General features: G+C 38.8%; 1 protein-coding gene across 4 annotated transcripts in view; it reads right to left on the bottom strand.

Annotated features, from left to right (window-relative positions):
• The window catches only part of LOC119732632 (myosin-10-like), a 66020-nt gene that overhangs the window by 12870 nt on the left and 26951 nt on the right, over positions 1-26199 (bottom strand). For 3 of the 4 annotated variants that reach the window (XM_038206249.1, XM_038206251.1, XM_038206250.1), the window contains 11 exons: positions 25621-25801; positions 18795-18928; positions 12164-12283; positions 11094-11207; positions 10584-10811; positions 9953-10045; positions 8639-8890; positions 1921-1990; positions 1298-1431; positions 951-1103; positions 429-566 (listed from right to left, as the gene is read on the bottom strand). In XM_038206249.1, coding sequence (XP_038062177.1) covers positions 429-566; positions 951-1103; positions 1298-1431; positions 1921-1990; positions 8639-8890; positions 9953-10045; positions 10584-10811; positions 11094-11207; positions 12164-12283; positions 18795-18928; positions 25621-25801 — 1617 coding nt within the window. The remainder of the gene's footprint in view (positions 1-428; positions 567-950; positions 1104-1297; positions 1432-1920; positions 1991-8638; positions 8891-9952; positions 10046-10583; positions 10812-11093; positions 11208-12163; positions 12284-18794; positions 18929-25620; positions 25802-26199) is intronic. The other variant, XM_038206252.1, reaches the window with a different exon arrangement.

Genomic DNA, 26199 nt, shown 5'->3' with positions numbered 1-26199 from the left:
ATGGCCAAGGGCAAAACCTAATGTAAAATTTACATTTCCCTGACGCAAATGCAATCTTATAAAAAAAACTACGATCAACATAAATTGAAGCCGCATTCGAATTACATAACTATGGCTAGCAATTACTTATGTGGCTATGGAAGTGGCTAAATCCAGGCTTCCTATTTTCACCTGTAGCCAATAAAAATAGGACACTTCCTTTCAGTTTAAAGATTTACTGTCCGTACTCTTAACCAGTTCATGGCAAATGGCGTGTATACACAGACAGACAGACAGCCAGCACGACAGACAGACAGACACGCAAAGGTGTTGCGGAATATTCAAGGGGATGATGATTAAACACGTAACGAGCGAGGCCGGAAATATCTGTCTGCGACCCGCTCGCAGCAAGTGAGGCCGGAAATATCAGGGTGTGCTTCCCGCTATACCTTGGTCATTTCTTCTTCCAGGACTTTATTCCTTTGTTCTACATCCGTCCTGAATCTTGCTTCTTCTTGAACTCTCTCCTCAGCTCGGCTTTGATTCAGCAACAACCTCCCTGATTCACGTCGTACTTCGGCCAATTCCTTAAAAAAAAAAAAAAAATATGTCATATCACACACCAATGTTTTATTCACGATAGTACTTGTGATGGATCAGAAGGTGCTTGTGATTGATCACAAGGTATCTGTTATGGATCACAAGATGCTTGCGATGGATCAGAAGGTGCTTGTGATGGATCATAAAATGCTTGTGATGGATCATAAGATGCTTGCGATGAATCACAAGATGCTTGCGATGGATCACAAGATGCTTGCGATGGATCACAAGATGCTTGCGATGGATCACAAGATGCTTGCGATGAATCACAAGATGTCTGTGATGGATCACAAGGTTCTTGCGATGGATCACAAGGTTCTTGTGATGGACACAAGTTATCTGTGAAACCTTCTTATGCTTCATCATCTTACCTCTTTCTTCTCTGCGAGCATGTCTTCCAGCTCCTTCACTCTCTTCTCTTCTCTCTCCAGTTTCCAAGAAACCTCCGTCTTGTCTCGCTGCGTCCCCGACCTCGCCTCGTCCAACTCTCTCTCAAGCGACTTCACCTTGCTCTCAAGTTTCATCTAGAAAACAAGGAAGATTTCAAGTTTAGCAATGAGTCCCCCTCGACCAATCATATTGCTTGACAAAATCACATGATTCTCCTTTGACCAATCTAACGCTTGGCCAACTCACCTGACTCTCCTTTGACCAATCGTATTGCTTGACAAAATCACCTGACTCTCATTTGACCAGTCACATTGCTTGACCAACTCACCTGACTCTCCTTTGACCAATCGTATTGCTTGACCAGCTCAGCTGACTTGCGTCCAATACTCTCCTTGAGATGATCGGTAGACTCCTCTGCAATCTTCAATGTTTCTTGGCTAAAATTCAGCTGGTCTTGTAATTCTATCAACAAAAATATTTTATTAACTCTCGTTAACACAAATTGTGTTGCCAAAAAAAATCTGGTTATAGAAAGCATAGAGCCTCGGTCACAACTGCACATTGCTGAGCATAATGAATGTGAGCAGCACTCCTCTTAATACAAAAGTTGAGTAAAACACACACAAAAGTTTATGTCTAGTTAATTTTAAATAATCAGAAATTTTGTAAATAATTGTAAATAATCAGAAATTTTTACCAAAAAAGTTTTCTAATAAGCTTTTAAAACACAAATCACATACTCTAAGACAAATGAAAAAACCCTGCAGTGTCCAAGACAAATGCTGCTTAAAAATGTAAAATATTAACTCATATAAATACTTTTCAACTGACAAAACCCTATTTTAAATTTCATGACTATTTCATACATCCGTTCTGACAACTTTAAGGGACAAAGTTGAAGTGAAATCTACCCCCAGATTTTTTTTTTTTTGGGGGGGGGGGGGGACTTACTTTGACTTCTCCTTTTTTCTTCACTGAGTTCCTCCACAAGACTGCTTTGTTTCATCACACTGTTCTCCAGCTACAAAACATAAATTAATGAATAAAAAAAGTCAAAAAGGCACTTATATGGCACTTTAGACCAGAACACTTCACACCATTACCACCTATTCATCAGGTCATGAGAAAAGTTTTCTGCAGCAGCTTGAGATCAGCACAATCACAGGTACCCATGTATACTCCTGGGTGGAGGGAGGCGATTGTAATAAAGTGTCTTGCCCAAGAACACCAGCAACATGTTTCCTATCAGTGTTTGAAGCCATATACAATTTTCTTTGCAGTAAAGCAAACTCGTTGCAATATGGTCTATACCCTTAAGGTATCCATTTATACTTCTAGGAGAGAAGCAATTGTAGTAAAGTGTCTCGCCCAAGAACACAAGCATCATGTTTCCTGTCAGTGTTTGAAGCCATGTACAGTTTTCTGCAGCAGCTCAAGATCAGCACAATCTGGTCTCTACCTTCACATGTACCCATTTTTACTCCTGGGTGGACAGAGGCAATTGTAGAAAAATACAGTTTGTCTTGAAAATGTCAGCCCACCAGGAACCACGATTTTAAAGGATGCTTCAGACTGTCCGTCCCTAACAATTCAGTAAGGTATTTCGTGGTAATGTGATCATTTCGTTTTTTGATGTTTGCAAATGTTGTATTTTCCCTTTAACCACTGGACAACAAAACTATAATTGTGTTAAAAGACACTGTATCGAAATGTTAAACCACTGCAGTCTTCCAATTCAAATACAAGGATTAAAACAGACTCGGGAAGAGTGCAAAAATTGAAATTCAATGGAAAACGTTAGGGAACAGCATTAATTAATTTCAGTGGAAATTAATAACTTGCCATTCTGGCTGTGTTTCTTTTGTCCCCAATCTTTGCAATGAAGAGGTTTTCAAAATTTCAAATGTCAAACCTGTTCTAACAATGATGTAAGTTTCTCCAGAATGGTCCGCTCAGCCAATGCATGAACACACGAAGTATTTTCTCTGTGACTCGTCGGTTCACCAAATGCAGTGTTTTCCTCCCGAAAACGAGTTTCCCCTGAAGTGAACTTCACTTGCGCAGACACCTTTTCCTTAGATGCAGTACCTTTATCTGAAGCGGTCAGTTTCTCTGAGTGACCAGTTTGTTTTGAATCAGTTGCCTCCACGCCAAGATTTTCCTTCAAAGCTTCTTCCCCAAAATCTCCCTTCTGTGTTAATCTCTGTTCTCCAAAACCTTTCTCTTTTAGGTCCGAAATTGAATTGGTATCTTTCTCAGTGGCACTCAGTCGGTTTAAACCTTTAGCTTGTTCCAAAGAATTTCTTTCCGAAGCAGCCTTCTCTTCGACAACCTCTTTGTCCACAATTTCCTCCTTGTTAGTTACAGCGTGTTCTTCTGTAACCTTTTGTCCCGAAATAGTCTTTCCGTTTAATGCCACGTCTTCAACAATGTTCTTTCTTTCATCAACAGTAGCCTCTTCCTTGGATACTTCGCCTGTTTTTCCCCCAATTTCTTTATCTTTCCCCAAATCCGAGTTTAAGTCTTCTTTCAAAATGTCACTATCTTCCAAAATAATTTGCTTATTCAAAGCATTATTTTCCAATGAGCAAACGCCAGTATCTTTTCCAGAAACACATTTTTCTTCCAAATTTGGGACGAATTCTGCACCAGGTTTTTCTTCCAAATCCGAGCTTTCAAAAGGAGATTGTTTTTGAGATTTTGCGTCTGAATTTTGCTCCAACACTGTTGGTTGGCATTCCTTCACATCAGTTAGCTCCTCAGAAATGTGTTCTTCAGAAATGTCTTCAACTGAAACACTTTCTCCCTCAACCGCAACTTTTTCCAGAGAAATGTTTCCTTCTTTGCCGAGATATTGGTCCTTAAATTGTTCATTCAATACAAACTGCTCAACAGGGTGCTCCTCTGAAACATTTTCACCTTTTCCTGATGCCGGTTCTTCTACAGAAGCTGTTGCTTCAGACACAATATTCTCAACTGGAAATTCTTCTATGGACTTATTGTCAGAAACTGTCTCCTTCAAGACGGTCTGTTCCCCAGATGTAATTGTTTCCTCTATTGGTGACTGTACCTCAGAAACACTTCCCTTCACAAGAATGCTCTTGTCTTCTCCAACAGATGGTTCCTCACCAGTTTTCTTTTCTAATTCAGAATGTTCCGCTGCCGCTGCGTTTTCCCCTATTGCTGCATGTTCCTCTGAAGATTTCTTATCAACTGGAACATCATCTTCTTCTTCTTCAGACTGATCCTCAATGTTTTCTTTAAATTCAAAATCTTCTCTTAACACAGGTTCTTCATCTAATGCTGCCTCGTCCGTTGACACAATCTTTTTTTCTGAAACACCATCTTCGTTCTCAAACGACTGATCCTCAACAACTTTCTCTTCTAATCCAGTCTGTTCTCCCAAAACAATCTTTTCTGCTGTCTCTTCTGTTGAAGTAATCTTCCCAGTTGGAATATCATCTTTATTCTCGACAAACTGATCCTCGTCAACTTTTTCTTCTAAGCCCGTCTGTTCTCCAGAAACAATGTGTTCTACTTCTTCAGCTGAAGTAATCGTACCAGCTAGAACATTATCTTTATTCTCAATCGACTGCTCCTCAACTTGCTCTTCTAATACTGCCTGTTCTTCTGAATCAATCGTATCTTCTACTTCTTCTGAAGTAATCTTACCAGCTAGAACATCATCATTTTCAATCGGCTGATCATCAACTTTCTCTTCTAATCCTGCCTGTTCTCCCGAAACGTTCTCTTCTGCTGCCTCTTCTGTTGAAGTTATCTCACCCGCTAGAACGTCATCTTCATTCTCAATCGACTTATCCTCAACAACTCCTTCTTCTAATCCAGTCCGTTCTTCCGATTCTGTCCCCTCCTCCGAGCGATCGACTACAACCTCGTCATCTAATGACGAGTCTGCCATCCTCCCACCTCATAATTTAAACTCCACACCATCGCCTCCGACTGCTCTTTGCCGAACCAATCAATTCATGCATCACATTCCGCCAAAAAAGGCGTGAACAACTCCGACAACCCTGACGATGAATTCACAACTCGAACCGCTGGATTTTGGAAACCAAATGCTATCACATCGGCGCTCGCAAGAAATCACCAGGGAAGAAGATGAGTAAATTATAAATGAAAGCCGCACTCCTTAACTTCATCTGCAGCTCACGAGCGGTCCACTTCAAATTTATGTACTATGGTAACAAAACCCAGGAAATTATAACAGAAAAGCAAGGAAGCACAATGCCACACCACCTGTCTCAGTGCACTGTCGCTTTCAAATTTTCACCTGCGAAATAAATCTCAAATTTGTTTCAAACAAAACGATGACAAGTCTTTTGTACAGTGAGGAAATGAATACAATTTCCTTCAACCGTCTTTACCAGAAATGACGGTAGAGCCAGAATAAATTACATCAGTTTTCTGACACCTCACACACAGATCCTGTCTCATGATTGGCCGAGAGTGAGTCACATTGTATTCACTGTTTTTACTGTCTTGCCAAATGACTGTAGAGTCAGAATAATTTACATCATTTTTCTGACACCTCACACACAGATCCTGTCTCATGATTGGCCGAGAATGAGCCACATGGTGTTTGCTGTTTTTACTGTCTTGCCAAGCACTGCCAAAAAGACCATACATCTGCTGCCTTTTCTAAAAAAAAGAAGTTCTAAATGTATACCCATAGCAACCACTACAGCAACCAGTCTGTGTGCACATTTGCACGTATTGTTCCCATGCGCTAAAGAGGTGGGTTCATTCATTTCATTAAGGGGTAGTTTGGAAACTTGCAAGGTGGATTTTCAACTAATTTCATATTGAAAAACGAAGCACATTTGTGTTGGATAATAGTTTAAAGTGGCACTCCCCATGATATTTTCGACTCTTATCCCAAAAAAAACATTTTGTTTCTCAAATTGTTTTTTTTTCTAGCAATACAAATGTGATGCGATCAAGCTAAGTGAGTCGTTTGTCGACCCTGGTCATTTTTTTTCTCCACAGATTTGGAAAGAGCACAATCTTAGCATTACTGCTGTGAAAACCGCATGCTGGTACCAGCAAGTTCAATAATTATGGATGTCAGAACACCAAGAGATGTGATGAAGTGATGTGATGAAGTGGCCCCATTTTGGCCTGAATCTCCAAATGAAAGTTCCCGACAAATGACTCATTTAGCCTGATCACAAATGATGTTCACTGTTGAATGAGACATCCAACAAAAAGTCCACCCATAGTTAGTTATGGCATATTATGTACAAATTGTTGAATTATTTCAATGAATTATCTGCAACTTGACAATAATTCAGGCAAGTCTGTTTCTGCCTTATGGGCGCAGACACAACCCAAAATACAAGCATATTTTCAGAGGATTGAAAACATCCATGCTAGAAAGACATAGCATTTTTCACTCAAAATAAAACACAGTTTGCATATTCGTCAGGAGAAACGAATTAAATATGTTAAAGAGGACGGTAAGACTACATTTTACTTAATCTGTTGACCGAGTTTGACTAGTCACAGTACTTGCTTGACATATGATCTGACTGCTGGTGACTAACCAGTGTTAAAAGTATAGCAGGGGAAGCAGATGGAAATTCTGACTGTCTGTGACTGTTTAAATAGCAGGAGGGTTAACTTCTACTGTTACTAGCCTCCCTTGGTGATCCATGGAGCATTCCATTTCCCTCAGTTTTTTCCACAAAATGCTCCAATATCACCTCGGGAGGCCAGTTTTAATACTACACCACTTGAAGCAGTCAATATTTTCATACTATTCAATGCTACTAAACCTGTAGCATAGTCGTGAAGTCAATAGAAGTGTGTGGGTGCCAGTTTTATGAAGAGAAAGTGTCAGTGTTTTGATCAAAGACAGGAAGTGTTTGCCGACCAAAACACCTGCTGGACTTGTTACCATGGTTACCATAGTAGCACTGATATAATAAATATTCATTAGAAATCCACTTATCACAGGTTCATTTTATACACACGTGTATTTTTACAATGCTCACAGCAGGCGTTGCAATGTTATACATGTAGATCTTTATTTTTTCCTGTGAATGTGGCTATAATAACGCAACTGTTACAAGTGAAGAAACATGCTTTCAATGGACGGTTGGATAGCCAAACACTGATTCAAAGGTGAGCGACCTTCTTTTTCAGAATTTTTGTTCAGATACGGCTAAATCTTAAATCGGTTTAGTTGAATGTGACGTAACGGTACAGGGTTTCATTTCCTTTTTGTGCATTCGTTTGAAGCAACAAAATTGCTCAAAATTATAAGAAGAATGTATTACGACTAATGTATTGAAGTTTCAGCTCCGTAGTTACTATTTACATTGTGAGAAAACATAGAAAATATATGCACAATTTTTGGGGTGTTTGTTTGTTTGTTTGTTCGATAAAATCATGACCTTAGAAAAAAAATCAATAAATAAAAAAATAAAATAATTAAACAAATTTAAAATCTACGCAATATCACACTGTGCAAACCTGCCATCAGAGAATTTAGTCTTTCACTCTAGACTTATAGCTTCAGACAATCTATAAAAAAATTCCATGCAATGACATGCTGTTAAAACCTGTCGGTAAAAAATGTAGTCTTTCACTCCAGGCTCATAGATTATAGCCCCTAACACGTGCAACTAGTTTTAGTGGTTAGTGTATAACCTTTAGTAGTAAGTTCTGGTAAAGAGACTATTGCACTTAATGATACACCCTGTATGTGTAAGTAGATTTGGTGCTAGTTACTTGAAGTGGCATATCATCAGTGAAGGTCAGAAGTTAAATCAGTTAGCAACACGTTGTGCCTAACTAACTTAACTAGCACTTGGTGGTAGTTAAAATAGAAGTTAGTGTTATCATACCTCCACGGCAGGTCAGAGGTTACATCAGTTAGCAAGAACCCATGCCTAACCAGCACTTGGCAGTACAAAATGTAGTTATAAGTAGCAGTTTGTGTCATCACACCTTCACAGCCGGTCAGAGGTTAAACTCAGTTGGCAACATGCTGTGTTAACCAGCCTGGGCAGAGTTTTAATCACTAGTTAGTGTCATTAAACCTTCAAGGCAGGTCAGAGATTACATCAGTTAGCAACCAACCTGTGCCTAACCAGCACTTCGCGGTTATGGAAATGGTAGTTAGTGTCATCGCACCTTCAAGGCCGATCAGTGGTTAACTCAGTTGGTAACACGCTGTGCTATAACCAGCCTGGGCAGAGTTTTAACCACTAGTTAGTGTCATTAAACCTTCAAGGCAGGTCAGAGGTTACATCAGTTAGCAACCAACCTGTACATAACCAGCACTTCACGGTTGTTTAAACGATAGTTAGTGTCATCGCACCTTCAAGGCCGATCAGAGGTTAACTCAGTTGGTAACACGCTGTGCTAACCAGCCTGGGCAGAGTTTTAACCACTAGTTAGTGTCATTAAACCTTCAAGGCAGGTCAGAGGTTACATTGGTTAGCCACACATTGTGCATAACCAGCACTCGGCGGTTATTTCAATGGTAGTTAGTGTCATCACACCTTCAAGTCAGGTCAGAGGTTAACTCAGTTGGCAACACGCTGTGCTTAACCAGCACGTGGCAGAGTTTTAACCAGTAGTTTAGTGTCATTAATCCTTCACGGCAGGTCAGAGGTTAACTCGGTTTATGCCATTATCTAACCTGCGCCTCAAGTCTCTTAGTCTCCTCCGCAGCCGCTTCTATTGACGTCATCCACTCTCTGTGTTTTTGCTCTTTACCGATCATGATTTGAAGTTCTCTTGCTAAGACATCTCTGTCTTTCTTGAGCTCATCGACGATGCCTTCTAGTTCTTTGATGGTTTCTCTGTGCCGGTCGGCCTGGTCAGAGAGACCTTTCTCCTGCTTGAGTTGCTCCTTCAGAATCTGAGATTCGTTTTTTACATCTTCCATTTGCTGTTTGGTTTTTCAAGACATTAGATAGCAATGAATTGTAACCTATTGGAGGAGATGCATGTTGAAGACGGTTTAAAATTTTACAGCGTTAGCTGTAAAATTCCTCTAAACTGCTGCCTTATTTATAATATAATGTGTAAGTATCAGCTTAGAGTTGTCCCTGATAATTTAGTATTCAATTATTGGAAACTGCATTTCACCGAAAATATTTCAAACTCTTTGACCAAGATTTACACATGCCAGCTGCAACTGCGTGCCGCATAGGTCAAAAGTTGCACGTAAAGCGCGCCGGTTAAAATTTGCATTGAGCTATCAATATTATGGACCACTAGAGTTTTATGTAATAAGTATTTTCTAAGTACCTGCTTAAAGGATGGGAACAATGAACTGCCTTCAACAAAAAAGTTATCATAAAAAAGGGCATCTGACAGATGCACCGCAACTTTTATCTCCCTGCATCTTGCCTTACCACCCCCCCCCCCCCACAACACAACAGCTTGAGGCTACATGCATCTAGCTATAAAAGGATGAGGACCACCTGTTTCCCAAGGCTTCAAGACCTGGCCTAGTGACAGGATGATTGATGGCCTTGTGATAATAGCAGCTATACATGTACATACAATACAAATCCTATGGGGGTTGGCCTGGGTCTGATCTTTGCCTCAGAAATTCATGATGCTTTTTTGCTATGTCTCAATAGGGAACTTGTGGAGTGTGCAATTTTTTGACAAAAAAAATTACATTCAAATTAAAATTATTTGTAAATGTACTGACAATGTCAGCACTGTCAAATACCACAGAGATAAAGGGCAAGCCTGGTAAAGCTGGTCCCAGAGTGCACAAAATTCTGTTTATTGGCTATTCACTGGAAGTCTACACAATGAGCCAGATTTAGCCCATCCGTTGACGTTACAGGGTAATCCTATACAATAGCACTGCCTAGCTCAAAAGCGGCAGTCAATCAGTTAATAGGTATGAAGAGGACACTCAGCGAGCACAAATTAGATTGATTCTATATTTCCTTACATCAAGTTTCTTAAACAACAAAGAGAATGTTTTTACTTTGCCATGTTCCTGATGAATCTGACGGATTCTCTGATGGTTTGCTTCCAGCTCCGACTTGGATAAGTCAAGATCCCTCGTTAGTTTGTCCAGCTGAAACAAACAAATTGTATACCTTAAAAAAAATCCATGAATTAAATTCAACCAAATGTTTATGACTAAATTCTTTGCTAAACTACATCACTCACCCACCCTTCAGCACCACAAACCCCTCCCCTTCATTTATTTTGTTACTAAATATTTGATTTAATTTAGTTACCTAAATTAATAAATGTATTTATTTCATTTATCTAAAATATTTTATTTGTTTTATTTTATTTACTTGATTTATTTTATTTATATTATTTATTTTATTTATTATATTTGTTTTATTCACTTGAGTTATTTTATTTCTTTCATTCATTTAAGTTATTTTTTATATATTTCATCAACAGCTAAACAGTGTAAAACCACCAGTTACAGGCTTAGAGGATATTAAATAATTTTTTAAAAAATACAAATATATCAAAATTTTCAATATAAAAGGAATGACATATACATCAAAGAGTATAAAAGCAGTAAACACAATCATTAAAATAAAATATAATGAAAATCAGGTCTGGTCCCCCGCCTCTTTTCCTCTCAATCATACCTTGTTAGTCAGGTCCTTCTCATTCCCTTTGTATCTTTGCACTATCTGCTCCCATTTCTCTTCCGTGGATGTGAGCTTCTCGCCCAACTCGAGACATTTTCTCCTCTCGGTTTCCAAGGAAACCATTGTTCGTTGCAGCTTCAGCGCTTGTTGTTCGTTTTCCTGCCGGAGGCTTTTGATCTCGTTCTCCTGTCGTTGGATGATGGTTTGTTCTGATTTTAGGGAATTCTAGAAGATAAAATACAAAAAACAATGAATAAATTTGCTGCAAACTGCCGAGTTAATAAAAAAAAACAACTAGAGGGCCAGACATATGGGTTAGTCTTTGTTGTATTAACAATTCCATCAGATTTCTAGATTGAATTTTGTATTCGAGTTACTTATGATTTATCTCAAGTCCATCAAAACTCGGGCTGCATTCAGGGAATAAAATCTGAATCCAGATCTTGGGCGAAACTACAATACTACTTGATTTTTAGAGAGATCATAAGATGTAATGACAGCACTTACAGTTTGATTCAAAAGGCTCTTTTCTTGTTCTTTTAGCTCCTGTAGGTCTTTCTCTAAGAAGCCGATGCGCATCTGTAATGCTGACTTCTCCTCGGTTAACGTTTGCTTTTCATCCTGCCAAATTAAATCAGTTTTGATGAAAAAAATTGTCGGCATCATCTTGAAAATGTTTCCTTTCTTCCCTGTCATAATTACTCACCACTCAAAACTCATTTTGGACTCATTCAATACTCATAACTTAACACTCAAACAATCTTCAAATTCTCTGTTTCAGAATGATGATTCATTACTCGCCACTCACAAGAGCAACAATGAGTTTCTTGTTCCTACTAATCGTTTGTAAACTACTCATTGCTCACAATTTCTGATCCATTTGATCACTCATAACTCACCACAAGTTTTTACAACGAGGAATCATAACTCACTGCTCATAACTCACAATACAATCGGTCTCTTATAACTCACCATTAGACCAACAATGAGATGCTTGTTCCCATCTACCACTGTTTTATACATGATTCATTACTCACTGCTCACAACTCATTAAACACTCGATCAACACTCTTAACTCACCTCTAAACCAGCGATGAGTTTCTTGTTCCTGAATACCACAGTTTTCATGAGGATTTACTACTCACTACTCACAACTCAAGATCCACTTGACCAACACTCATTACTCACATCGAGACCAGCAGTGAGTTTTCTGTTCCTCTCTACCATTTTTTTCACAATGATTCATAAACTCACTGCTCAAAAGTCATGATCCACTCAATCAACACTCATACCTCACCATTAAATCACCAATGAGTTTCTTGTTCCAGATTCATTCCTCAATGCTCACAACTAATAATCTACTCAATCAACACTCATAACTCACCTCTAAACCAGCAATGAGTTTCTGGTTCTCATCAACTTCTGATTCATTACTCACTACTCACAACCCATGATCCACTCGATCAACACTCACAACTCACCTCAAGACCAGCAATGAGTTTCTAATTCTCATCAACTACTGATTTATTACTCCTACTCATAACTCATGATCCACTCAATCAGCACTCACAACTAACCTCAAAACCAGCGATGAGTTTTTTGTTCCGATCGACCACTGTCTTTAGTTTGATGATGGTCCCCTCGTAGGACGACCGTCGTTTTTTCTCCGTGTCCAGAGACTCAGTGAGCTCTTTCACCTACAAAATAAACAGAAATCAAATATCGAGTCAATAAAAGCCAACTACAATCAGCATAGACCAAAAACATTATGAATTAAGATTGAAGCCATAAGTCAATAACAAAGCAATTCGGCTAATTCACAATGCAGTGCGCCATCAAGAGTTTGCCAAGGGGAGTTCATATTTCCCAGTGCATTGTGGGAGATTGTCAACAAGTCCGTTTGAAATTGTTATTTTTTCGGGTCAGTAATTTCGCAAGTGTATGATTCAAGTATCTGTGTGCCATTTCCTTTTCTTTTTATCAATATGGTGTTTTTTGTAAGGCGGCAGAATGCTATGCCCCAATCTGCGACAAATTAGCTCAAGTTGTCTACTGACACTCATTCAAAATGGGCTGTGTTTTGTCGAATGTTAACTTGAAAACTTGACTCTCCATGGCAAACTCTTGGTGGCGCACTGCATTGTGAATCATCAAAACTCACAAAGTCTAGTCACAAGTAACAGGGAATGTAAAATAGCAACACCGTTATAATTTTAAGGAAGAAGGCAGAGAGTTCAAGCCACAAGCTTTAAATCCATGTATGATCGTATGCAGTCACTCGGAAAAGTACCTACGGTACCGATTTAATGTCAGAAACATTGCTCAAAGTGAAGATAGGACTGGCATCAAATACCCTGTGAATTATTTGCCTGAAATGGTATCATTTGGAAGCCATTGCTGATGGTTTCAATCCAGCGTGCCCGCAGGTGCACTTTTTTACGAGTGTTAACAATGGAATCTAGTTACAAGACCCAAATAATTGTGTGCAAGTTTTTTTTTTCTGTTTTCTCAAAATGTATAGTCTGGTAACCAATGACATGAAATTTCAACAGGTTATTTGTGCACGCTACTTCAGATTTTGAGCAATTCTATTGCTTCAAACGAAAAGAAAAATGCACAAAAAGCATATGATCTTATGATCTTTAATATGTCATACTATACTGGTACTTACATCCACAGAAGAGTACAATGTATTAAGAAATATTCTTATAATCTTATTCCATGGATCCAAAGTATTTCAGAGCTAATATACCGGTATATGCATCGAAGGTGCGGTACAAACTACAGATAGGTCGTGTGATATAACTCCTAAAAGGCCACAGTGTAATGGTATTAACATGTTGGCACACACTACACCTGAAACGCACCTTTATTCAAATACAAACAGTAAACATGCGTGCCTTTATCGCAAACAAACACTCTGATCAGCCGGCCCACTTGTAAACTCGATCCCTCAAGGTGAATTAAACCCTGTCTCACAATGGAAGCACCCAGGCATTAAATAAAGAGCAACAGGCTGTAGTGCATGTAATAATGAGGCAATGGGACGCTGAACAAGTTTCAGGGGGGTGAAATATGGGGAGGTGATATATCAGACCTGACAGGGATTACGGGGAGCTTTTCTTTTCTGAAAGCGGCCAGCTGAAATCTCGCGAAACCTTGGAAGGTTGAGGTACCATACAAGTTTAGAAATCTCTCTCAGCGTAGTAACTTCTAAGGGACCGCTGGCTAACTTGTTAGCCCAAGTAAAACAAAAAATTGTTAATCGTCCATGCTTTTTGAAAACAAGGAAAGAGGCCCTTTTTCTCCTTCAAAATGACAGATATTTAAAGATGGCAGATGGACTCTTCCATTTTCTCGACTCTTTTGCTGATACAATCTAATATTCAAAGAGCTTTTGCCAATTTGAATATTCAATAACAAGAAGTCAGGTGTGTTTACAAACACAAATGCCCCGCAACCGTGACTATTCCCATGACATAACACCATTCTTTTAACATCAACTTACATGTACATGTACCTTGGTCACATGGAACGTAATTCATTGACAGCATTAGTGTTTTCTGTAGGTTTTATATGAATTAATCCCTATGATCTCAGAATATAAATACAAGATTTCTATTGTTTAAGCCACTGTGACCTTGACCCTTTACCTTTCGGCCCCAAATGCGATAGGCTTCTTAGGATTGCCAAGGACAATCCACAAACCAAATTTGAAGTTCATATGTAAAGTATTTCTCAAGTTATCGCGCTGACAACATTTCTTTTGTTTTAGCCACTGTGACCTTGACCCTTCGGCCCCAAATGCAATAGGCTTCTTAGGATTACCAAAAACAATACACAAACCAAATTTGAAGTTCATATGTTAAGTATTTCTCAAGTTATCGCGCTGACAAGATATATCCGGACACACACACACACCCACCCACCCATTCTGGAATTTGTATTCCTGTGGAGACATTTCTTTGTGCTGGAATTTACTACCTTACGGAGACATGCACACAATAGGGAACAAAAGATTGTATACGTCTCCAGAAGAACATTTCTATAGATGAATACGTCTCCACAAGAATTTCACGAAATAGATATATGGATTTTACTCAAAAACTAGGAATTTCCAAGGTAGGTTGATCTGTCGCAAATGGAAGAGTTTTAGAAAAGGGATATTTAGTCCAAATTTCAGCCCAGGAAATTAATTCTGGTTAAAATAAGAGCATTTTGAAACTTCAATTTCAAACTCGAAAACTTTACTACACGAGAACACCCATGCACCCACCCACACACACACCCAGCCACACACCCACCCATGGAAGGACAAGGCGGAAACAGAATGCCCCTTCGGCTTCGCCACGGGGCATAAAAACACTTCGCAGATACCGGTACACACACAACTGTGATGTTATTGTATTGTAAATTGCTGCATTTTATTGTCAGGTGCCCCTTTTTTTTGTCGGCGGTACCTTTTTGGTTGATGGTGGTTCATTGTTCACATCCTTTTGGGAGGTTAACGCACTTTACAGTTAAAAATACTCATTGCAAAGCACTCCAGTGCCATACCGATTGCCACACGCAAATCGTAACTGGCGCACTCTTCGTGCAACTTTGTACTGTTGCAAATGTTAGTTTTGAATATTAACAGACATTCGGTCAAACGCAGTTTTGAGAAATTTGTGATTTGAAATTTAATTGGCAAGTAAAAAAAGAAAAGGAGGCAGTTGGAAAAACGGAAGCAGGCGGGGACGAGAAACTGTTTTTTTTTTTTTTACTTGGCCCTAACTCCAGTCTTTGCAATACCCAAAGCTTAGTTGAATGAAAGCAGAAAGTCGTGATCACTTCTTTCATGGTCACACAACTCAGTATGCAACATAGGGCCGCTTTTACTGACACCTATACCATTGTTGATGGTTCCACTTTAGATACTAAAAATAGAAACACTTGAAATATAACCTTTTCTTCTTATTGCAAAAGGCTCTTCTAGGGTAAGTTCCTAGCAAAACCACAGACATAGAGGTATCATGCATATGATACATTCTATGACAGCAACACAACCCCAATCAACAATTTAACCAGAAACCACTGAGGCAATAGACATTTTGCTGCCCATCCATTGGCAAACTATGGAAGGCCAACTCGGAAAAATAAAGAAAAGTTATAAATGTTTCCAACCATACCACTGAATTGTTGAAAATGGCCGACAAACGCTACCAAAGACTATTTACAACATTTGCAAACATAAAAAAAAAAAATACAAAATTACATCTAATATTATATACATTACTTGACAGTAAATTAATAATAGTCTCTAGCATCCTGTGAAATCATGGCACCTGGTGTGCTGTCATTTTAACAACAAGTGGCATTTTTGTATCAATTCCAACGACAGTCGGCAGACCATCCTTGGAAAAAACTGAGTTATTTTCTTCAAATACTGCCCCCAATTTACCAATTTTAGTTAGTCCACATTTTGTTTGCAATCGGTTACACGTCTGTGAACGGGTGAGAGCGGTCCCTGACCTGACAATTCCCCGACATCTATAAATCGCTCTGTTTCATCTGATGTAGGGACAGGGAACCAGACTAAAAGAAGAGCATTTTTGGTGTGGTTTTTCCAGCATCTATGAACACAAAACTTACAAAAGATCACTGTACTAATATTTGCTATAAAATATTAACCCCAATCCATCCATTTCTGAAAATTACTGCAAAAAGCAAAAGTTGTATTCTCAGCTACTTAATGAGGGTATTAATGTGCAATTTCTTAACAAAATCTTTTGCGAACCACAGCTTAGGTTTCTGCCTTCTAGGAGCCCATACAAATGAAAATAAAAGAGATGTATTGATTTTTGTGAAAGTCCCTATTCCTTTGCAGACATTGTCTCTGGTTGCTATGGCGACATTACTACAGTTATCCGACCGTTTGGTAACAAAAGAATTCCGAGGGTTTATTTGAGACTAACTGGCCGAAAGGAATTTGCAAGCCTCTTGGAAGTTTGGGACAGATTATCTCAAGTGGCTTTTGAAGCCTCTTACTATCGTTATGTTTACTGCACGTTTCTTTGTGCCAATTTTTTTCCAAGCACAGCTCCTTTGCATATAACTGTTTCTGAAGTATCAATAGAGGGCAGCACATCACATTTGCAAAGTGTCTTTTTTTCTTGTGCAAGCATATTACATTACCTCTTTTTCCGCTGTTCTGGTTTAATTATGAACGCACAACATTTTTGCTCATTTGCATATTGTAACATTTTACTGCACACTTTTTTTGTGACAGTTCTTCCCATTATATTCCCAGCACACCCTAATTTGCATATTTGGCAGAGCATACCCTCATTTGCATACAACTGTTTCTGAAGCACATGCATCAATAGAGGGCAGCACACAACGTTTACAGAGTGTCTTTATTGCCTGTTTTTGTATTATGCATGGTACATTGTAAACAACGACCATGCTTTTTTGCTCAAGTTCTAGTTTATTTGTGACTGAAGAACATATATTTTTATAGCATTCTGGAATCAAAACATATTGGCTCAGAAAATTAAAAAAACACTTAAAGATGTTTTGTCTGTTCTCAAATTATTTTTTTTTTCCTGATGAATTTTGATTTTTGAATGATTTATTTTAAATGACAAAACTCCTTTGTTCTTGTTTCGGCATTTGCAGCCATGTAAAAAAAACCGCACTTTTATTTTAGATTGCTTTTGCGCATAAAAAGATCCTTTTCCAGTTAGACTGGTTCCCAGTACCTACATTATTGATTCTGAAAGAGGGTGGGAACCAGTCTACCAAGCGAGAACTCATTTATTATCAGACTGAAAATAATTTGAAATTTGTAAAATAATTATTCCGTATCTAAACATTTTTTCAGTGGATGTCTCATTCAAAAGTCAATTGCTTTTGCATTGCTAAAAGAACAGCAATTAACATGATTGCAAAACAAACTCTATTTTTTTTTAGGTGAAACCCGAAAATACCACAGACGCAAAAAAAAACCCTAAAAAAAACGAAGAGGCCGAAACAATTTTGTAAAAAGATCGAAAGACACTCGATTCAACATACCCGTATCTTGTTGAACGACATGTTGTCTCCTTCCATGAACGACTTCAAACTATCCTATAAATCCGCACAACTAGTTGTTTGTAAACAACAATCAACAAACACCTATCCTGGCCTTCCCTTATCAACCGAAACAACGAGCTCCAAAAATCTTACAGCCCCAGAAAGAAAGACCGCTCACTTTACTTGGTACATGTATAAGTACAGGGATAAACCGTTGAGCTTTTTTGTTGTTGAAACCTTGTTGTGATTATGTAAGGGCTGACTGATGAGCAGCCTATACCTATTTTAAGATAATCAATACTACGAGTCTATGGCTTGAATGGGGGGCATTACTGTCCCTCCATGAACACAAAGGGGTCAAAAGAGGGGGTGAAAGTGTCAGACTCTCCCATAATAGTAGGCTTAAAAATGGTGATGCTGACTGGGTATTTGGAGATTTTGTGCTTAGAAGATGAGCTGTCTATGTGAACTTTTCATCTTTTAATTGGTCACACTGCAGACACCTCTCATCCATTTATACAGTGTCTCCCAGATATGAATGAATCAATTTCGAGTTGTGACAATTTAATACTTGCTTTTACTACTTCTGCGTTGTTTTTCAGGGTTTTTTTTTATCAAGACTTACTGGAATGAAACAAATTTATGGAATGCCTTTTTCAAGAACCAGATTTTTTTTTTCCATTAACCAGTTCGCACTGGAGGCTGTTTATTACACGCAAAAGTTTTGCCGTATTCGGAACGGATGACAGATAAACACGCAGGGAGCGAGGCCGGAAATATCTGTCAGCTACCCACTCGCAGCGTGCGAGGCCGGAAATATGAGTGTGCTGCCCGAGGGAGATGGCTTCAACCCGCCCGATGGCTTGAGGTCGAGTATTAAAAGTTATCCCTCACCTCATTCCGTTCTTGTCAAAATAATCCCGGCGTGAACTGGTTAAGAAGGAAATGTGCATACAAATTGAAAGTTTCTTCTTCGCTTCTCTTAGCTGAGATGACTCTGATTGATTCAAGTCTCTGCAATTTTGTCATTGAATTAATTCTATGTACAGCTGAGCTTAGTTTTAATACATGATTAAGGTTGCTTTCCCAACGCTTTTCAAAAATTGAACATTTTTAGAAATATAAAATAAGAAATATAAACAAGTGACTCACTCTCTGGTTGAGCTTGTTCTTGTCTTCCTCGCCTGTCTTGAGACGATACTTGGTGGATGATAGCTCCATCTCCAGTTTCTTCTTTGCTTCTCTTAGCTGAGATGATTCCGACTGATTCAGATCTCGTGGAGATCCTGGAAAAAAATGATTAAAAAACTCAGAAAATGGTGAGTCTATCTTCTGTTATGTATTAAAATGAAAAGGTACCTTTTTGGGACTTAAAGAGGTTGTGGAATGCTCGAAGACATTTCCGTCATTTTTCGGGTAAATGTAGCCTAAGGTGTGATGAAATTAAAAAACGACTATTGTTTCTGTCATAAAATGAGTACAAAAGGTACTTTGAGAGCTGTTTTTCAAGTCCTGTCATGCCTGTTTCGACCCGAACGTGCAATTTGTGTAAAAATCGTCTTGGCGGGCAGCAAACAAAACACAGTAAATCGTGACGTAATAAACAGGACTCCCGATGCAGAGTAGCATAAACGAGTCCTGTTTATTACGTCACGATTTACTGTGTTTTGTTTGCTGCCCGCAACGACGACTTTTACACAAATTGCACGTTCGGGTCGAAACAGGACCTGAAATATAGCTCTCAAAAGTACCCTTTGTACTCATTTCATGACAGAAACAATAGTCGTTTTTATTTCATCACACCTTAGGCTACATATATCCAAAAAATGACGGAAATGTCTTCGAGCATTCCACAACCTCTTTAAATTACAGAGGTCGTATCAGTAGCTTGCGACACCATCACGGTGTCTTTATCAACCGGCGTTGTCGAGCCCTCATGTGACTTGTCACGTGACCTGTCACGTGACCAGGCTTGGTCACACGACAGGAGGCGGTCGTACACGTGGGCCAGCTCGTACCCTCCATCTCTGTTCATATGGGGGCGGTGTCTGCGGATTTCTACTGCCTCACGGATTTTGCGTCACCAGAGGTCGTCCTCCTGGCCATTTCACCAATAAATAAACTGAAATACCTTTGGTAAAGTTTCCGCTATTTGGCTGGCACAATCCTTGTAGTTGGAGTGCCATTTTGTTGGAAATCGCTTCTCTATCCATTGCAACAAATTGCCAACTAATTCAACAAATTCCTGATTTGTTTGGTGTGAATGGTAATTTGTACCGTTGCTGATGTGGTTTTTATCAAAAATTCTATATCACAGTGAATGAACGGTGTTTGAATATCCAGCGTAGAAGTCGTAAACACACAGAATAAATCATATTTCGGGATCCACCATTTTATGACAATCTCAAAGTCCACTTCGTTGCCATGACAACACTACTGATTGATTTCGGTTTAGTTTCGGAATGTTTGTCTTTTTACACAATACTTAACTACAATGAATTTAAAAGGCATCTGTTCTGTCATCTATTGTACTTGTATTTACAAAGCGCTGTAGTGTGCTTAAGTCTCTATTTATTTTACCTACAGTGGCTCGAGCTTAAACATACTGTATTGACTTATGGGAGCTGTCTTATATTAAATACAAGGTTATTAATTACCCGACCGGGGTTAATCTTTATAATAATGCCATTCATCTTGACTAAAGTCGTGTTCGCAGTAGAATTTTTAAACGCTGGCAGGACTTTCTACATGTTACTTGGTGGTCGGTCTGTCTGTCTGTCCCTGGAAAAGTAACTAAAATAAATACCCAAAAGTTTCCCACAAACTTCTACCAAATTGTTTTTAGCAGCATGTATACTAATAATATTGAATTCCATCACGTTGATAAGGAAAATTTGGTTTGTGATCGCCCAAAAGGTGGTCACACGACCGTAGTGGTTTAATTCACTATGCTGAATGAAGATGTCGCGATGACATTGAAAGCTAGGCTGCAATATTTTTGATTCCAAAAAAGGTATCTAAATTTTTTTATAAAACAAAAAAGCAAACAAACTAAAACATGTTTGCAACAATTGGGAAAGATGTTTATTAAAAGTTTGTAAATGGAGGCAAAAAATGTGCAGTTATATTGAGATAATGTGGTATTTCATTACAAATCGCTATAAATCTAGGTATACATCAAAAATATGTTCCATATATGTATCATTGCCATCACATTATTGGGCGTCGAATATTTAAGCTCTGGCAGGGATCATTTTCATAGATTTCATGCAAGACTTTCATGCAAGACGACCAGAGCTAAACAAAAACTGTTGTTGACTTATTGTTAGTTTTACCATATGTACAGTCTGCAGCGGTGAGTTTTACAGGGCCAACTGAGTTGCCGAAGAATCACTTTGTTTTAGTTTCACATCACTGAAAAGTCCCGTGCGGACTCCTGTGTGGGTCACCAATATTGACCGCCGCGAATCACACGTATACCAGAGGCCTATAGGTCTCTCTCAAATGACGTCATTTCCTACAGACCAGCCACATGCATCGGCATTTTGAGCGTCAACTCGCATTGGCTGCGTCGCATTTCGAACACATTTCGAGCAACAAGCGCGCGTGTTTGGAACATTTTCAACACTGCGCAATGCGCAGTAAAATACGCAGTTGCAGTTCTCCTACAGAGATGGCCGTCATTGAACGAGCCCTACAAGGACTACGCGTGTGAGATTCTAGGTCTAGCTATGCGAGATTCTATCAGATGCGTTTTTCCACAACCACAACTGGTTTCAGGTGGGAAATCAACAGCAGAGCGCCCTCATAAGATTCTGCGAGAGCATGGTACGGTAAAGTTTATGCAGAAAAAAAATAACCAAAATGCAATGCTAACAATCACTCGCAGTAAGTTTTTAACAAAATTAAGTCCAATGTAATCTTGGCTTCAACCCCATAAATGTGGCGGAAATACTGAACTTCCACTGTATCCTCCGCCACAGTCAAGTATGCAAAATGGCCGGAGAGGTCCGTTGCTAAGAGAGCCGAAAATCAAATCAAGATCGAAAATATTTTATCAATTTAAAATCACCCCAAGTAATGTATAACTGCTTAATATCAAGAAACCGTTGAATTCATTACCTTCAGAGGTCTAGTTATCTTGTAATTTCGGGTTGAATTCGGACGAATTTGGGCTGCCATTGTCATGCTGCATGACGTCATGGGTCGTGATAATTGCACTCTCACTGAGCGCGTGTCAAATTTTGGCAAAGTGCGCCTGCATGCATACACTTTTGACCAAGCCCTAAAGAAAAAGCCACGCCAATAGAGCCCACTCCAGGTAGCTTAACTTGAGTATACAGGAACTGGTGTCAGTGATGTCAGTGGTCTGCCTGCCCGTGATGGTATGGTGAACAGAGGCCTCAGCATGGGAATGTCTACCCAATTTATAGTGGGCCAGCACATTCCACTTGTTCAATCATTATGCAAAGTTTAATACAATGGAAAATATTTTGGGGTTCAGGCCCCGGAGGATTAAGCTGATAATCCTAAGCTGATAATCTTCATTGGCTAGCCAGACCTAGAAATGTGGAATTTAAATCCCTGACTGTAACAAGGGATAGTCCCAAAACCCTGTGAATTTGTTCCGTCTGACATGGTTTCAATCGAAAGAATACAATCATTGAAGATAGATTTTTTTTAAAGCAGCCTGCAAATTTGTGAATTTTTTCTCTTTTTTTTTTTAAGTCCCTGAGGTACCAAATTCAACAGGTTAGTTGCTATGAAACCCTATTTCATATTTTGAGCAATTTTGTTGCTTCAAATAAAAACATTTTACAAACTTGTGCAAATTAAAGGGAATATACAACATTTGCAAATATCGAAAAATAAAACTACCAAGTTTTTACGAAATACCTTACTAGGATGTTGGTAAATGACAGTCTAAAGCATCCTGTAAAATTATGGCACCTGGTGTGAAGTCATTTTCAAGAAAATGGTATTTTTGTATACATTTCCAACGGTGGTCGGCCGACCACCGTTGGAAAAACCTAACCATTTTTCAACTACTGCTCCAACTTTACACTTTTTTTTGGCCAAATTTTGTTTGCCATTGGTTACATGTTCATGAACGGGTGCAGGCCAGCTAGACTGGATCCGTGTACCTTACAATTTTCCGGCATCTATGAATTGATCCATTTTATCTTTAGTGGAGTCAAGGAACCAGACTACTTGAACATTTTTGTTTTTCTTGGTTTTTCCAGCATTTTGGAACACAAAACTTCAAACATGTCAGTGTACCAATATTTGATCTATTATACTAACCCCTCAAATAGTTCATTTATGAAAATTACAGCAAAAGCCAATGATGTACATTCCCTTTAAGGATCATTTGCTTTTCATGCATTTTGTTCGTTTCCATTAATAACACCACTTTAAGTCCAAAGAATATTCAAAACCTAACCTGTTGAAGTTTCAGCTCAGGGGATATTACAGTTTTAAGAAAAAAAGTGAAAAACCATGGCACAACCTTTTGATCACGAAACACGATTGCGTCAGTAGCACTCTGTATTTCCAAAAATCAGTCAATTGACTGATCGTTGGAAATCACCTACATTTCTTGATTTCTTCTAAATGACAGCAAGCTCAACAATATAATTTCATGGGGTGTTTAGTACCAGTACAATCTTTAATCCAAGTATGCTTTTTGATAATAATTCGGTAAGTTACATTTGGTATAAATGCACATGATCTTATAATATTATGACTTTAACTAGACAACGGTATTTTGGCATTGTTAATTTTTGCCCCTAATTTCCCCCACTAAACTTACCTGCAGGTCATCAGCATTACATTTACACTGTACGTACCATCATTATAATAATTCCTTCCGAATCAAATTTAAAACGAGATCCATCAAGCACACCGCAGGCATTTTCTGGTACCAACCAAATATCATAATAAAGTATTCATCAATATTGACCGTCATCTACGCGCTCTGAGGTAATGGATCATCAGCGTAACTCGCCATACAGTTCACGTCGTAATTAGTTGAGCAATGCGCTCCATCATAATTATATGCGTGGTGTATCGCCCTGTTGCTTCTGTTGTGGGTTTTGTGAGTGTTCAATCAAGTGGAATATCGGGATCTATTGTAATGTGTGCAGACATAATGGGGCATTATAAAGCCTTTTACACAATGCACTAAGGTAACACTGTAGCTATATGGTTCCTACTGAAAAATTCATACAAATGGTCTTATTTACAAAATTTGGTTGAATTCTGACATTAACAGCGTTCCTGCACCATTCTGACAATGAAATTCCCGCGACTTTTTCATGATTTTTTTTCCACGATCAAATTTTGAAAATCCAAGACCCATTCGAAATCAAAATGCTTGCTGCAGCAAATTTGTCGCAATTTCTCAGATAAAATCAGATTTCCAATAATAAATGATGAATGAATTCAAAGTTTAACATTGAAAATAAACTGGTCCTTACAAAATGCCATGACTTTTCCAGGACTTTTGTCATTTTTATGGATGTATTTCCGTAAGTATTCCAGGCGTGGAAATTGAAAAAAATAAATCCATGATTTTTCCAGGTTTTTTCCCAGGCCGCAAGAACCCTGCATTAAACTTCCTTCCCTATGCTCTGCAACAAGTTCAATTTTTGTTCTATTAATAAATCTACAACTTGCAATTTTTATTCCAAATAAAAATCCATTGTTGTTGGGTTTTTTTTGGGGGGGGGGGCATCTGCAACTCTCTGAAAAAAAAAGTTTTTCATTTGGACACAAGCAGATCTGCCTTGCGAGCAGACTGGCTCCCTGTCCGTACATGTACATTATCGATATCGATTGTGGGGTGGGAACCAGCCTATCCCATGAAAACAGCATTATTTTTGGGCCACAAGTTATTTAAAATCTGTTAGTCATAATTCAATAGCTAACCGTGAGCCAATATTAGTATACATCTCAGTTAAAAGTCAATAACATTCGTATTGCTAGAAAATAGAAAGCTAGAAAAGGAACACATTTTTTTGATGAAACTCAAAAACAGCACAGGGAATGCAACTTTCAGGACCTCAAAAAATAACAAAACCTATTTAGTTGCTAGGGAACAAAATTATTTTACAAATTGTGTTAGTCTGAAAGTTGTCTTGACTTTTTCAGACTCCACAAAAAATTTGTTGACTGTAACTTATTGTATAGGCCTAAACTCAAAGGTTTCATAATTTTTTTTTGAAAAGCTAAAATTGTAAATCCCTACGGGGTAATCCTATACGACAGCACTGCCTGGTTCTCTGCATCCAGCCCAAGTCACATTGTCAGAAGTGACAGTCAGTCAGTAAGTCATAGTCAGTCAGTAAGTCATGGGGAGTCAGTCAGTCAGTGAAATAGAGATCTTTATAACACCTCATCCACAGATTCTGTATCTTGATTGGCCGAGAGTGAATCACATGGCATTCACTATTTTTGCTATCTTGCTTTGCACGGCCAAAAGTACTATACCCGTAGCAACCAAAGTACTATACCTGTAGCAACCAAACTATACGCATAAATCCATGTATGGGTACGGGTGTGCCAGTTGCGCAAATTGCTCGAGGCACTAGCACTACAGAGCTGTAGGTTCAAACATTTCGTAAAGGGTTAGTTTGGAAAAGTGCAGGTAAAATTTCAACCAATTTTGTATTCGAATTGAAGTACATTTTAATTGTATTTACATTACATTACTCAGTTATCACTTAATACTATGCGTAATCTGTGAGAGAGGTGTTATAAAACAAATATTGACTGCTTTAATGTCATGGTGTAGTATAAACTAGCCTCCCTCTGTGATCCATGGAGCATTCTATTTTCCAACAGCTTCGCCTCGGGAAAATAGAATGTCCATGGATCACCTCAGGAGGCTAGGTTTACTACACCACTCGAAGCAGTCAATATTTGTGTACTACGCTGGCCCTCTGGGTCAACCATTAAATACAAGAGAGCGCCTGACCTGCACGCTGCTGTTGAGCTTTCTCCACCTCCTCCCTCCGTTCTTTCTTCTCTCTCTCCAGTGATTTCTTGAGTCGTTCGTTCTCAAACTCCAGGTCTCTCGCTTTCTGATGATGCTGTCTTGAGTCATGCTCCAGACGACGTTTCTGGGATTCCAAGTTGGTTATCTTTAGCTTGTTATCCTGGGAAAGGGAGGTTAAATTATTCTGCATTATGGAATGTTTGCATCAGGGGAATTAATTTAAAGGTAGAGTACATCATTTGTGCATTATTAATTTTTTTTGGTTGAACAAAAGTGCTCAAAATCTAATGCGGGGTGCTCAACAACTACTACCTGATGAAGTTTTAGCTCAGTGAATGCTGTATATTCTGAGAACACAATATTCTAGGATCTCGATCTCAATTCAAAAGTTGCCGAGTCATGTTTTGAATTGCGCCCGAAATTAGCATCCGGGACACATTCTCATTTGGCCGATTGCAGCTACGCGATGTCACGCACTGAGCCGACGAATTACAATGTTAGCAACCCCGCGCGCATGTGCGTTGTGTCAACACTTGCGTGCAAACATTCATGGCTTTG

This window comes from Patiria miniata, unplaced genomic scaffold (genome assembly GCF_015706575.1).
Source record: "Patiria miniata isolate m_02_andy unplaced genomic scaffold, ASM1570657v1 HiC_scaffold_24, whole genome shotgun sequence".
NCBI classification, from domain to species: Eukaryota; Metazoa; Echinodermata; class Asteroidea; order Valvatida; family Asterinidae; genus Patiria; species Patiria miniata.
Note: the sequence above shows the minus strand (reverse complement) of the source record. Positions and strands in the feature narration are given on the sequence as shown.